At 40.6% G+C, this 16,479-nt stretch overlaps 1 protein-coding gene across 1 annotated transcript in view; it reads left to right on the forward strand.

The window, feature by feature from the left end:
* adamtsl3 (ADAMTS-like 3) overlaps positions 1-16,479 on the forward strand; it is a 243,556-nt gene that overhangs the window by 220,220 nt on the left and 6,857 nt on the right. The window contains exons 11-12 of the mRNA XM_078256216.1: positions 590-728; positions 3,190-3,240. Of these exons, the coding sequence (XP_078112342.1) occupies positions 590-728; positions 3,190-3,240 (190 nt within the window). The remainder of the gene's footprint in view (positions 1-589; positions 729-3,189; positions 3,241-16,479) is intronic.

Here is a 16,479-nt window from a genome sequence, read left to right on the forward strand (position 1 = left end):
ATAGCTGACTTTACCAGCTGATTTCTCTATTGGCTGTTGAAACGTTCTAAAACCAGCCTCTGGAGACTCGACCAGCTGAGTCGCAGCAAAACCATCAGCTGGTTTGAGTCGAGCTGAGACGGGCCGGTTCAGACCGCTGAAATTTTTCCCTGCAACGCTCTAAAACGGTTTAATCTCGTCACAGATCTTTAGTCTGAAATGAACAGCTGTCTTAGTGTTTGAATGATGATTTAACCAGTAGTGAAATGTAATAAATTACATTTACTCAAGTACTGTACTTAAGTACAAATGTTGAGGTCCTTGTACTTTACTCAAGTCTTTTCTTTTCATACCACTTTCTACTACTACTGCGCTACATTTCAGAGAGAAATATTGTACTTTTTACTCCATTACATTCATCTGACAGCTTTAGTTACTTTACAAATTAAGATTTTTGCACACAATACACGTAGTTTATAAAATATGATGTTTTATTATAAATCAAACTAGCCAACAATATAACGGCCTACAGTCCAGCTGAAATGATTAGACCATTAAACTGTTGATATCTGCAACGTTTTACAGCAACCTAAACACTTTTCTCCCCCAGGCTACCAGCTGAACTCTGCAGAGTGCACAGACATCCGATCCAACCAGACAGTGCCTGAGCACCATTGCAACAGCTATCCTGAAAACACCAAACCCACACCAAAACTTAAGGAGTGCAACATGGACCCCTGCCCAGAGAGGTAGGGATCATTACAAGTTGAGTTTTACATCGGAGATGGCACAAAAAAACAACTTTTTTTGGAACATTTTGATAACCCATCCATCCTTTCTCTAAGTTAGGATGTCCTGGGGCTGGAGTCATGTTTTTAGGAAAAACATAAGTTAGCCTGATTGATTTATACAGCATGAACACAAATCCTGACCCATTTAAACACAAATGATGTAAGAACCCTATAGACCCCCTTGTGTTACCATCAGGCCAAGCTTCCAGTTCAACCACGCTGTACAGTGTTGATTGTGAAAGTAAGTTTGGACATTGTCAGGTTTTGGTGAAGTGCTGCATGCCACTAAACGCTTTCTTTCATTCTGGTTACTTGACAGGGGCAATGGTCATACATTAACATTACAAGAATTGTGTCAGAGTTGGCGAATAAGTCTACTTTTCATCTGTGGTTCCTGGCTGATTGTTATAATTGCTCCACCACATGGACAGCAAATACTAAGAGCAAAATGCACAGGCATAATGAAGATCAAAGCTATGTGTCAGATTAGCTGTAAGTAAGATAAGATAAGATTGTGTTATTTTAACCTTAGTCTACCATTGCCAGATCCATCTCCGCAGCACTGTGTCATTGCTGGAGTAAGGTCTGGCTACACCACACATACATTCCAGGATAGGAGAAAAAAAACGATCTGGGTTGTTTGCATTCATAATTGTCTTGGGCGGCGCTAAGCTCCGGATGCAGCGACGGTGGCTCTGCTAAATAGTTTTGGGAAGGAACTTGTTTTGGTGGAACATTTGCACCCCGCAAAAGAAAACGCCACATACAATATTAAATGAAGTTATTTATTCCTTCATCCTTGATACAATACAGTATCGTGAGCTGTTTAAATAAGCTGGATACATGGGCGCCTGGGTAGCTCACCTCGTTCAACTCCGCTCTGCGGCCCTTTGCTGCATGTCGTTCCCCCTCTCTTTCTCCCCCATTATGTCTTCAGCTGTCCTATACATATAAAGAGCTGTCCTATACATATAAAGGCCTTTAAATTAGTGTTTGGCAGAAGGAACTCATTGATAGGACTTCAATGTGAGACCTTGTTCATAACAATATGAAGCAGCCTGTAGTCAGAATTAGACTCAAAGAGTACAGAGAGGACAAAAATATTATACTTAAGTAAAAGTACAATTACTTTGAGGAACTTAAGATGAAGTAAAATTAACGGTATAAAAATGTACTCAAGTAAAAGTAACAAGTAGCTCATTTAAAATTTAAGTAAAAGTTACTTAGTTACTTTTTAACAGCGAGGGGAAATATATAATATATTATTTTCTATTTATACTTGATATCTTATTTATACTTATTACACATATTTAACTAAATTGCAGTCTTTTGCGATTTGTTAAGGGTACAAAGCCAAAAAGCGACAAAAACGTTTTTACAAAAAAGAAAAAAAACTTTGCCAAAACAATTTTTTTTTACTCATTAACAGATGTGATTTAAAATGTAGCAAAGTACAATGCTTCAAAGTAAACATACTTCAGTAAAAAGTAAAAGTAAAAATTACAGATTTTAAAAACTACTTTAAAAAGTAAAAAGTACACAAAAAACTACTCAGTAGTGAGTAATTGTAATTAGTTACTTTCCCTCTCTGTCTGTTACCCAGCAGGCTTTGTTTGATCGATCTGATCGGGTAGAGCTCAGAAATAGCTAATTATCTTCTTAGCTCAGCTCGATGCTTGTTTTATGAAGGGCTGGATCGATGGAGGATTTAATCACCAGGCTAAAGAGGAGGAATGCTAAATCAGCAGCACAAAGCCTTTTCTCTTGACACTCGTTTACCACTTTATTATAACCTTGAGGGCCAAACTGCTATTAATGAGCCCTCTTCGTAGGCTTCCATTTATCATACATGCTCATATATCATATATGAGTCTTCTGACCTCATGACTAGGGCTGCTATCTGGGGATCATAGTCTCATTAGTCTGGCATTGCCAGACCTTCCTCCACAGCACTGCGGAGGAAGGTCTGGCTAGATCACTCAGCATTCCTGGATGGGAGAAAAAAACATGCTCTGGTTTATTGGCATTTTTTTAAACCAATCACAATCGTAAGCGCCAGATGGAGCCACGGTGCCTCTGCAAAATAGCCTCGAAAAGGAACTTGTTTTGGTGGAACATGTGTACGTTCAAAGGTTGTTTTAGTCGTGCAACAGAAAACTCAGATTGGAAAGATGGTCTAGCTAGCTGTCTGGATTTACCCTGCAGAGATCTGAGGAGCAGTTAACCATAGTCCTCATGAATCCACCGGAGTTTAGAACGCCAACACAAAGAAAGAGGAAGGTGACGGACATCCGGCTGAAATGAGGGAAATCCGATGGAATTTCCAGCAGAACAAGAGCAATCCCGGAAGTGGAACATCGTCGATATAGACTGTAGTCTCATAAACTTACTGTGTTGTTTGATCTTTTGTTTCCTCCAGTGACGGATTCAAAGAGGTGATGCCATATGACCACTTCCAACCTCTGCCTCGGTGAGTAACCATGACAGTCCTTCATTTTAAAAGCTACTGCTGTCTTTTTTTTAATCATTTGACATATTTCCAGTGTGGACAGAGTGTTGGCTTAGATGTAAAACTGCACTTTGTCAAACACTGTAAACACACGCCACGCAATCAAGATGGTCGCTTGTTTATTGGACAGAATATCCGAAACTCATTGACACTTCTGGTCTCAGAAATAATGGAGCAACGCCACATTTATAACGTCTTAGGTTTCCTGGTTCTGCTTTAGTGTTTCTAATATTTTAGAAGAAGGCGAACAATGAGCAGCTGACAGACAGAGAGGGAAGGAGAGAGAGATGATGATGTCACACAGACTGATGATGTCACACAGACGACCAGCGATGTGTGCTCAGAACAGCTTATGGATCTGAAAGTCATCATCCCTTAAATTTCATATAAGTCCGTAAATTGTGTGAAAGGTTGAAACTGCTGGCCTGTAAATGCTCTCTTTGTGGTTCACTTCCTGTATTTGGGTCGGATTGTGTTCTCACCTGAAGTGAACTGAACTCTAGTTCACTTGGAAGAGAGCCGAGACCCACCGTTTTCAAGCGGACCAGAGCTTGGTTGTTTGGTACGCGCCAGAGTTCAGATGAGCTTTCACACCAGCCCCAAACCAACCGGCCTATCAGACCAAAACGCTCCAGGGTTGGTTTTAAACGGACCAAACAAAGCGGGTGTGAAAGTAGTTTATCTGTGTTTTAAGCCCCCGACGTCTAGGATTAGGCAATGGTTATGGTTAGGGTTAGGTGCCTTGAAGTCAACGGTCGCAGCGCTGCCTGGAAGGAGACGTTTGGGGCTTAAAACACCATAGAGCGTGAAAGCAATCTTAGTTCTTTTCCACAGCAGCTGTCTCCGCAAGTAAAGCATTACCAGAGGTGGAAAGAGTACAAAAATATTCTACTTAAGTAAAAGTACTATTACTTTGATGAATTTTTACTTAAGTACAAGTAAAATTATCAGTATAAAAATCTACTCAAGTGAAAGTTAAAAGTAGCTCATTTAGAATGTACTCAGAGTAAAGGTTACTTTTTAACATCGGGGGGAGATATATATCTTTTTTATACTTATACTTTTTAAATCAAATCAAAGTCTTTTGTGATTTGATAAGGGCACAATTTAGTTTTTTGACAGATACTTTGCAAAAGCAACAGCGCCAAACAACGTTCGAGAGCTTTTTTCCTCCATAATGGATCTGATTTAAAATGTAACAAAGTACAACACTTCAAACTAAACATCCTTAAGTAAAAGTTAAAGCACCGATTTTAAAAAAAGTACACAAAATCTACTCAATTACAGTAACGTGAATAATTGTAATTTGTTACTTTCCACCTCTGGGCATTACCCATCAACCACCATAGGTGTCACTAAATCTTCAGTCTGACTTCTTCTATCCATTGGGGAGAGAGAGAGAGAGAGACAGAGCGCTCCAGTTTTGCATATTGATTTATTTATTTTTGAATTCCTCCCAAAAGCAGTTGGCTGTGTGCTCAACAGATGTGTGTGACTGGTGGTGGCTGGCTCACACTCCATAATAAGCCATCGTTTCCGTTAGCTTTATGCTTGGCTGTGTAGCGCTGGACCACACTGCTGCACAGCAGCATATGTTCTGTATGAATGTGTGTGGATTGAGTGCTGAGAGAGAACTCAATGATGTGTGTAGTGTATATCTGTAGTATGGGTGCGAGGCTTTTCCCCAGAGGACCCTCTTGACTTGAATCTCCATTGAAGTCAAACAACTGTTGAAATGTTACTGTGCATGTATGTTTGTGTTATCGCTGCTATGTACTGCATTTAAATATTACTGTACATTGTACAGTATTGTACCTATAATTATTTGTGTCCACAGTAAGTCCCTGGCCCTTGGTTTGTGTTTGGAGCCTAAAGGGTATCGACAGAAACAAAACAAAAAATACCAAAAGCTTCCTTGGTTCATCTTTCAACTGTTCCAAAAATCACCACTCTAGTTTGATTGAAATAAACCCTTAATTCCCCCATTTACATGTGTAAATATGCTAGCTATATACACGCTGAAAGTATTGTGAGCCAGTATCATTCATATTGAGATTAAATGAAACAAAGGTGCAACATGAACATGGCTACCGAATACCCTAGTAACAAACCAGAGTAAAGACTGGTAGACAGCATCTGTAAGTAGACTGTTAACTATTCCTAAAGACGGTGTAAGGACTATAAGGCAAGCTTGATAAAACAATAAGGCTTAAAAACCATGTCTATGAAGATTCTCAGTCAGACACACTTGTAGATATACTCATAGGCAACTGGACTTGACATTTTGGTCTTGAATGTTTGGTCTTACAGGAATGTATCTGCAAACTGTTTATTGTCAACATGCATGTTTGTCATTTGATTTTCTTGAATATCCATTCCTGGCAGTTAAAGCATGAGTCATGTTTTAAAATTATGTTTATGCAATTCAGAGCCCTTTGGTTAGGGAATGAAAATGTTAATGCTGACTTGAAGCACATTTGCTCAAAACCTCTATTTTACCTAACCTTATCTGATCCTGACTTTATTACTATATTTAAAAAAAATACTCTGCTTTGATTAATCGTCTCTGAAATGGTTTCCTCCCCCCCCCCCCCGAAATTTGAATTTAAAATCACATCACCTCTGTGTCCCAAAATGTATAAACACATCCACATCACACTTGTGTTATTTGCATACTGGATCATAACTGGCTTCCAAATTTAAATGGGATGTCACAGGTCCTAAAGTGAGATTTAACGCAAGCACAGAGCAGATGAATGTGAAAACACTTGTCTTGTGTCAAACTCTACACGTGCGTCATTCCACAAGGTGTTCAAACATCCAAGTGAAAGAGCAATAAGCTAAAAAAATATATAGAGGGGGACTTTAATCAAATTATGTGATTAAGGCTGTAGCCATGGTGTTCTGAGTAGGCCTATCCCCCTCCAAGAACAGTTTGACACTAAAAATAAAGTCTTTTAATGAATCAGTTGGCTGTTGAGATACATTGTTTGTAAATATTTTTTTTCCCAACATTAAGATCTGGATGTGTTTTAAAGCCTTCTCCACACCTAGGAATAAAATGAAGTGGCCTTAAAGTGCCCATATTATGCTCATTTTCAGGTTCATAATTGTATTTTAAGGTTGTACCAGAATAGGTTTACATGGTTTAATTTTCAAAAAACACCATATTTTTGTTGTAATGCACAGCTCTCTCTCACTGCTGCAGATCCTCTGTTCACCTGGTCTCTGTTTTAGCTACAGAGTGAGACCTCTTTTCTTCTTCTTCTTCTGTACTATCTTTGATTGCACTCGCACATGTGCAGTAGCTCAGATGTAGATCATGTCAGCTAGCTAGCTCCATAGACAGTAAAAGAAAGGCTGTTTCTCCAACTTCGGTCAGTTACAAGGCAGGATTAGCTGGGAGACTTCTAAATGTGGGCGCACATGTAAGTAGTTCTTTTGCAGATTATGGTGAACTTGTGTGTGTTGTAGCAGTGCTTTGCTATTGAGAATGAGGTAGCATTAGCGAATGCTACGAGCTAACGGTTGCAATTAGCCAGCTCGTTTCGGTGCCGATTTTGAACAGCTCACCCGGAGACTGAAGGCAGGACACATTCAGAAACTGTATCTCACTCAAAACAGCATGGATGGATTTTTTTCAAAGTTTGTATGCGTGTGGAAGCACCAGAGACACAAAAGAACACCCCAAATCCCAGAAAAAGTGTTTTTTTCATAATATGGGCACTTTAAACAGTCAAATTTGCTGTATATAGAGTGTGGCAAAAGTATTACAAAAAGTACGAATACACTGACAGCACTGTGGCAACACATTCTCACTCTCCCATCGCGCAAAATATGGACGATTGGTCATGTGAATTTGGCGTTTGTTATTCACGCTAAAAGTCTTGTTTAGCGTTGGGGCTCTTGACTTCACTTTTTGATACTCTGGGTCAGGACGTACTGACTGACATGCGGCTCAAGAATGGGACAGTTGGGTTTAGGAAAAGATGGTGGCGGGAGATCACTTGACCAGCAGCCGCAATGGTCGCAGAAAACTAGGGTTCTCGTACCGACCTCCACATTTCAATAAATAACCAAGTCTGTTCCTTTTTCTTCGACGCCAAATTGTTTTATCTGCTATCACAGTGACTCAGTGAATTGCCTGCAAGTACGGGAAAACAGGTCCCGTTGTCGTCTAAGCTACATACTCAGACACAAAAATTTTAAAACATGGCGGCAGCTAACAGAGCGGTGGCTAACATAGCGTCTGATGCTAGCGCATTCCCGAACATGGAGCACTTGATCGCTCAGGTCTTGGAAAAGCAACAAAGTGTGCTTGAATCAGTGGTTTACAACGCAATAAAGGGAGCGCTAACGGAAATGAATGCCTCGCTGCAACACGAGGCATTCACGACGAAGGGAAGTACGGTGCGTGATCTGATGCAACCTGACTGCGGCGCATTCACGACCCAGCGGCATCGGGAGCTTGAAAGAGCACAACACAAGATACATGCTAGGGACCTGCTCATCCACCCGGCCACCCTGAGAGTGACCCACGGAGGGAGAGAGTTTGCCTTCACTGCAGCCACAGATGCAGACGTTTTCTGTCGGGAGATGGATGTGGAGGACGACGTGACATCAACACGGGCCGCTCAGTCCCGGGGCCTGTTGCCGACAAAGGAGCCAGAAGACGGCGGGGGGACTTCGCGTCTGGTGCTGGAGCCGGCGGCAGGGCTGAGGCTGGCGGACCCAGCGGCTGTGGACTAGCAGTGTGTGGGCTACCATGCTAAATTTGTCTCGAGGACACTGTATGTAAGTTTTGGAGCCAAGCTTTACAGGAACATTTAACCAGACTGAAAAAACATGATAAATGCTGACTGTCAGTTTATAATCTATGTTTATTACTCCAACCAGGTTGGTGTGTTTTTTACATAGCTTATTTCAGAATTTGATAGCTGGTTGAGACCTAGTTCTAGGGTTTTTGTAACACCGTTCATGTTTAGCATAAGAAGTTCACTAGACCTGTTCAATAGACCTGTCTATTTTTTATGCTTTTACCACACTTTGCTCAGAGCTAATAGTTCACCCTTTGCTACAAATGTATCAGTGAATTCCGGTAGGGTACTCAAGACATGTATGCATGTAAATTTTGAAGATGGCTTTCAATCCTTTCAGTTAACATCAGGGGGCTTTGAATTGGAATTTGACTATTTAAGAATTATTATACAAGAGTCACATTTACGTAAAAGACATGTAAATCGTCTACAAAATAAATACGTAAAGGTTGCTGCCTCATCTAGTGGCGACACCAAAACCAAGGGCTCCATTGTGTTGTTGTCGCGGAAATGCGCACTCACCTTAGACAAAAGTAGTAAAGACCTATCAGGCAGGATATCTTATATATGTACCACGATAAGGAGTAGGAAAATAGCCTTTATTTCGGTATATGCACCGTCTACATATGATGAAAGTTTTTTTCCTGCGCCTAACCAATGAATTGCTTTCTCTCAATGAATATTCACTAATTATAGGGGGTGACATGAATATCACCAATTTAAATCATGATAGATCAAGGATCAATCACACAAAAGCCCCAAAACATATATCAGACATGTTTAGAGCAGTTGTGGAATCCCACCATCTTACAGATATATGGAGGATGCACACCCCTACTAGCAAGGATTATACCTTTTTTTCCACATGCCACCTCACCCACTCCCACATTGATTATATTTTGTGCTCCAGTGAGCTTAAGGCAATGTTTCACACCATAGCAATATAACCAGCAATTCTGTCTGATCACATTGCGCTGATAACCACATTCCATTGTGATATCTCAGGAGAAAGATCTAGGAGATGGCAATTTAATAATTCCTTTCTCCAGAACACAGCTCTTGATGCAGAATTTAGAGCCAGTTTCTGACCCTGCATTTATCTGGCAGACAACTAAAGGATTTATTAGAGATTTAACATCTTCCTTCGCGGTCAACTTGAAGAGCAAAAGAGAGGCAAGGATTCCGGAGTTGGAAGAACGCAGGTAATCTTTAGAGCAGTCTCTTAAGACTTGTTTTTCTAAATCTACACATACTCTTCTAGTCACAAGTCGAACAGAGCTAAATGAGCTGAATTCATAATGCACAGAGTGAGGCAAAATTTGTATTTTAATGGCTGTAAACCAAGCAAATTGCTTGCTCTGAAATTAAAATGAAGCGAATCCAGAGCTACTATCAACAGCATCCGCACAGACCGAGGTATCTCAACAAATTCTAAGGATATCAGCGCCACTTTTCAATCCTTCTATTCAAAGTTGTATGAGTCCTCCTGCAACCCAGATTTGACACAGTGCCAGAAGTTCCTAAAATAACTAAACCTGCCTCTTCTTGACCCAGAGGAGGCAGAAGAACTGGATCAACCCATAACATTAGAGGACAAACATAAATCAGCATTAAAAACACCAGGGTTGGATGGAATTCCATCAGAACTTCTTCTACAGTATTTTGACATATTAGGACCTACCACTTTACAAGCTCTAACTTCAGCCATAGAGAAGGGTACTTTCCACCAACAAACCAACACTGGTCTAATTTCCGTTATACCCAAAAAGGGCAAAGATCTTACGGATTGCTCAAATTTCAGGCCCATCAGCCTCATCGGGACTGATATTAAGCTTTATTCTAAAGTCTTGGCTCTCCGCCTAGAGCGCTTTATCTAGAAGCTAGTCCACCCTGACCAATCAAGTTTTATACCAAAGCGTCATGCTGCAGAGAAAGAACACAGCCCTGAGGGGATCCGGTGCTGATGGTCTGTGAGTCGGAGACGTGTTTCCCCAGCTTCACATGCTGCTTCCTGTCAGACAGGAAGTCAGTGATCCATCTGCAGGTGGAGTCAGGCATGCCTAGCTGGGAGAGTTTCTCCTGGAGCAGAGCCGGGTCCACAAACAGGATCCTGGCGTAGGTTCCTGCGGAGTCCAGGTGCCGGAGGATGTAGTGGAGGGCCAGGTTGACTGCATCGTCTACAGACCTATTGGCTCTGTAGGCAAACTGCAGGGGGTCCAGGAGGGGGTCGGTGATGTCTTCGAGGTGTGAAAGCACAAGGCGCTCAAAGGACTTCATAACCACAGAGGTCAGGGCGACGGGTCTGAAGTCATTAAGTCCTGTGGTCCTCGGCTTCTTGGGGACAGGGATTATGGTTGAGGTCTTGAAACAGGCTGGCACGTGGCATAGGGTTTTTTGTTTTTTTTAATACCTGTTTATGAAATGAAAATCGAATGACCAAAAGATACACTGACCTCAATGGTAGCTGCAGCTCTTGTTTCAGTACACTAAAGCTATAACGCATGTAATGCACAATGACAAATCTGGTCCCCAGAGTCCTGCAGTAACCTTTGTGCTCACACTTTTGCATTACTGGATTGGAAGAAACTTTTGGAAAAAACGTTGCCAGTGAATTTATTCCAGCAGTTATGTTTCCTCCTAAATGTATTTGGCAAAGCAAATTAGAAGTGTATTAGTGTATTTTGTCTTCTTGTTTAGATTAAACCAGTGGTTCCCAAACTTTTTCACATCACAAGGACTCGATTTTCTCCCAATAAAATCAATATTTTGTGAAAGCACCAAATGTCAACCCTACAATATTGCCGGAATATCGATATTGAGGTATAGGGTCAAAAAATATTGTGATATTTGATTTTCTCTGTATCGCCCAGCCCTAATGAAACCCATGACCAAACAGGTCCTACATTCTGTCATTGTGTTACTTATGGACGGAATTATAGTGCAAATCAATTATTATAATAAAGCGTAACTAATAAAATGCATCCTAGGGTCTTTTTGTGAATGTACCCGAGTCAAACTTTCATTTAAAAGCATATTTAGGACGGAATCGCCACTTTTAAGATTTACCGTATTCTCGTTTTTCGGTCAAATGGCCTTTTGAATGGTAGTTCTAGGGGCACTTTTATACGTTAGCAGTTGTTGTTTACACTATTTACTACTACACTATTACTTTTCCCAGTCAAAAATAGGCAATCTCCGAATGCGAATGAACGGACTCCATAGGAGGAAATGTCATTCTTATATGAGGCTCCTTTTTCAACTACAAGGTCAATATTGTGTTTCACTCACGACAAAACAACGAATTATCCGTGCATTTATATGGAACTAAGCTTTTGGAGCTTTCCGTCTTTACTCTCCTCCCTCGACTATTTTTGACTGGCTCGATAGACGGCGACCGGAAGAACAACAGCTACAGCGAATTGCTCAAAACCTTTCTTTTTAGTGAACTACAAACAAACAATGTTCTCAACGCTTTCGTTAAAGCCTGTTTGTTTGTAGAGCCCCTGGCGATACTTCGAGCAAAGTTTCATGTTGTGTCGAGCCTTCTTAGTGTTTTAAAAATAGCTATTTTGAGGCTAGCATAAAAGTGCCTAGGACTCCCATTCAAAAGGCCATTTGACCGAAAAACGAGAATACGGTAAATCTTAAAAGTGGCGATTCCGTCCTAAATATGCTTTTAAACGAAAGTTTGACTCAGGTACATTCACAAAAAGACCCTTGGTTGCATTTTGGCGAGAGTTACGCTTTAAGACCATTGGACCCCCTCAAGGACCCATGGGGGTCCCCGGACTTGGGGAAATACTGAATTACACTATTTAAAAGATGCATCATGAACATGGCTGCTGACAACCTAGTTTCAAACTGTTATAATAATTTACATTATCAAATGATAGACAGAGACCATTGAAGAGATATTAAAGTTAATTTTACTTGAGAACCCAACAAGGAGGCCTTCTTCACACTACGGAATAGTACAGACAATGACCTAACGAAAAGCTTTCTACAGCAGCTTTTGTAATACGTAGAATGTGATAATCATGATACAAGAGTTGGTGTCGTCAGTTGTTTATCTTGTCAGAGTCGATGACGTCTCCCCTATCTGGTCTGAGAGGGCATGTATGCCCTCTGGAACACACTGTGCTCAGACAAGGACACGCAATGGCTCCAGTTATCTTGTTTAGAGTATTCAGTATAATATTATTATATGCAAACAGTTTAATAATAACAAGAGAGAAAGTATGTAAATCTAAATTTCTCTTAGAAAACTGGGAGTATGTATCTGCAACTAAATAGTAAGTAAGTAGGGAGTAAAGTTTATTTGTATAGCACTTATCACAGACAGAGTCACAAAGTGCTTCACAGGCCAAATAAATAAATACATTATAACAAATTGATTATCATGAAAAACACAATAAATCACAGTAAATCATAGTAAAACACAAAAGCATAAAATACATAGGAATACAGTCAACAATGTGTTAAACGAATGCCAGACATGTCTTTAGCTGCTTTTTAAAAATGTCAGCAGAGGCAGCCACTCTTAAAACATGAGGCAAAGCATTCCACAGTATGGGATAAATAGTTGCAGTTCCTAAAAAACTGTAACGGTTAGTAAGAAAAAAAAAGTATTTCTTAATAGTCACATACACACAAGTATTAGGAGCACTAGACAGCTATACATACAGCATCCGGGGACACTTTGACATGTGGCCTGAGGAGCCTGAGATTGAACCACCAACCTTGCAAACACTCTTCCTCCGAGCCACAAGCCTCCCCAGAGAGTGAAGAGAAGGGAAAAGTGGACTAGTCATTCCCTGTGGAAAAGTGTCAGAGTAGCTCATCATACGTTGGGTGATCTAAAGCAGATCTTCATAGAGATGGTCCAGATCAAGTTTTAAGGACTCTTCTTTCCACAGTCTGACACACTGGGCCGTCTGTAAAAAATCAACTCAACTGTCCCTTGTGTCCCCCCCACCTGTCCACAGGGTTTCAACACGGGGAAATTATCTGTATATGAATGGATAGAGGAACGTGTCGGGGTCCCCTGGATATAAGAACCATGTATATTGGACGTCTCAACCTTAAGTAATGGAAATATATTGCTATCAATATATTTTGCAATATGAAAATAATAACTATATTTCTGGATTTTGTCACTCCTATTATACTTCTTTTTGAATAATATATATTATAAAATATTTTTGACTTCTATTTGGCAAATTGTTAGTGTCCGAATTAGCTATTAGCCGCTCCTGTTTGCAGTGTCTCCGTGGATGTACAGACAACTATCACCGGATGACTTTAAAAACACAGTGACGCTCAGGCAAGTTTTGGGGATATAAGCAGCATCTTTTTTCCATGATTTCTAAGTGGATTTATGGAAGTTTATTCAGAGTGGACATCTGAGAACAATATCCCCTGAATGTGTAAGTCACACTGGATCTAAAAATAAACCATGTGTCTCACGCTGTGTTCAGACTTGAGTCATGACTTGGAGAAGGATTGTGATTTTGACACAAATTGCAGAAATTGGGCACTCAGGGTTTTTACTTTCCTCCATGAGCTGTGTGTCATGGCCTGTGCTGCAGCTGCTGATGGTGGGGAGTGGGCCTATAAGTTGGCCAAACTACAATAACTAACTTCCTGTTGTTTTCAGAACTCCACACACACCTGTCCCTTTCACTTTATGCAGTATCTCTGCCTTAACTCCCCCTCACGGTTTAAAAACCTCTGGTGTATGAACTCCCCATGATATGTTAACATTTAAATCTATATATAAAAGGTATTTTCATTTTTGTGTGTGTTTGTGTGTGTCTGTTTGTGTGTGTGTGTGTTTGTTTTTGTGTTTGTTTGTGCATGTCCATGTGCGTGTGTGTGGTGTGTGTGTGAGAGTGTGTGTGTGTGTGTGTGTGTGCGTGTGTTTGTGTGTTGCGCGTGCGCATGTGTGTTTGTGTGTGTGTGTGTGTGCGCGCGCGTCTCCGTGTGCGTGTGTGCGGTGTGTGTTGCGCGTGTGTTGTTTTAGAGCACAAAGTTAAAACACCATTGCAAGATAACGTTTTCTTTTTTCAACTATCCTACACTTAAAACCTATATTAACACACTCACTAACTGTAAGTACATGTCTAATTCATGTCATAATTCATTATATGTTTAAATGCATGCATCAATGGACATTTTTTGTGTGCACATTTCTTATAGTTATATTTCTGACAATCACAATGTACTGTCTTCATAAAGTCCTTGAATTTCATCATTTCAGGACAGGGGAATGTTAGTCTAAATTTTGTATGACAATCTGGCTATTTCACATTAGCAACCCTAAAGCTCCAGGTTTAAAGGCCTAACGACCATCGTCTGATACTGGCAACCCTCCCCCACACAGATAAGGCCTTTCAATCTCATTTGTAAATGAAGTAACATGTATGAAAAAGAAATAAGCACAATTCATAATACTGATAAAAAAAGATAATCTCAACTAAATAATGATAATAATTCTTGTAACCCTTGACAGCTTCTAAATACCTGGTTGGTAATTGATATAATACTTTAGAAATGGGGAATCCATCATTCATGAAGTATGAACATTATAATATTAACACATTATAGATAAGCTTATTAAAGAACAGAGGTGTTCACAAGTCATTTGTTGCAAGTCCAAGTCAAGTCTCAAGTCTCTAGCCATCTGATCTGTCCCTAACACTGTACTGTTAAATCTTATGAATTCAAAGCATGTCCTGTAGCTACTATCCATACAGTACAGTATCAAAATCCGTTGTAGGATAACTTTATGGGGTCTACTTAACACATCCCTCTAGACCTCTGACCTGGTGAAATATTAACCTAAGTCTGTCACATCATATGGATACAATGATGAAGATACAATTTGCATGTTCCCAGCATTAGCACACCACTTTGCGATGGTTAGCGTGATGTGGTGATAGATGCTAAATGTAATGTCTCTTTCACTCAAAAAAATGTCGAAGTGGAAATCAAGAGAATAGTGGCAACGCCACACCAGTTACAGAACAACATGCATCTCAGTGTCAGTCCAAATTACGCACAATAAGCAGTTTGAACTCACTGATGTAATGCCATTTATTTTCTAATTGTTAGTACGCTCAGTGAAACTGAGTCCAGCGCGAGGGAGACCCGACTCAGAGGAGGAGAGGTTAGTGAGGCCAGCGTCTCCACGGCAGGTGACACCACGGCAGCGGATCCGTGACACGCACGGATCCGCTGCGCCAAGCATGGATGAAATAATGAAATAGTAAATAGGACTACAGCAACAGAATTATGTGCAGAATTAAGACAGTAAAGACGGCCCAGTGTTTGGTGGACCAGGTACACCTTGTTCACTTAATAGCCTACAAATCATCCACGGGATCAATTACGCATCACATGAGTTTTCCCACCCGACACAGCGTTTGTTCCTGGGGAGATGGATCTGTGCGTCCCACCTCCTGTGCGCCATGGACGTCTGAGCCTCAGCAACCACTAACTATAAGATACAATTTGCCTGTTCCCAGCATTAGCACAACACTTTGCGATGGTTAGCTTGTTACCTGTGACGATATATGCTAAATGTAACGTCTCTTTTCACATTAGTGTGTGAGTTACTGACCTATTTAGGTGCGTTTTGAGATGCCTGATGAAGTCCGACGTTGTTGATCCGGGATCATTTATCTTGGTGCCACACACTTTGCATGTAGCTGTTAGCTTACTGCCACTGTACTAAGAAACAAAACTAATGAGAAAAGGCACAACTCCAGGAGGATTTGGTGTCGCCATCGGCAATGCATTTTTTGATATGTGAGTGCGCGCACATAGGCGCATGCGTTACGTTGCACATTATGGCAAAGGGCAGGGGACATACAGCTCATCATACGTTTCCCTGTATATGCGCCAATAAAAGAACATAGAAATACATGAATACATTTTTATTTAAAAAGCAATAATTGCATGAAAACATGTTGTTGACAAGTCTCGGAGCTCGAGTCCAAGTCAAATCTGAAGTCTTTTGGGTCGAGTCCGAGTCAAGTCTGAACTTGAGTCCGAGCCTCAGACTCGAGTCCCCATCTCTGTTAAAGAACAAATTAAATATTAATAACTTTGATTAGGAATTACATACTAATGTGTAAGTATGTCGGACAGTTGAGAAAAGAAAACTTTATCTTGCAATGGTGTTTTAAGTTTGTGCTCTAAAACAGAACAGATTGTCCCCACTTGGACTGTACTGAAAGACTGAAGTCCCCTGTTGACTAGTGTGCTGAGACACTTACACGCCTGCATGAGTCCATACTGTCCATTAGTTCAGTAAAAGACAATATCAGTGTCAGGAGTAATATGACAAGTTTGATAGATAAGATGCAGAGGAAGATCAATA

This window comes from Sander vitreus, chromosome 1, assembly GCF_031162955.1.
Source record: "Sander vitreus isolate 19-12246 chromosome 1, sanVit1, whole genome shotgun sequence".
In the NCBI taxonomy this organism is placed as follows: domain Eukaryota; kingdom Metazoa; phylum Chordata; class Actinopteri; order Perciformes; family Percidae; genus Sander; species Sander vitreus.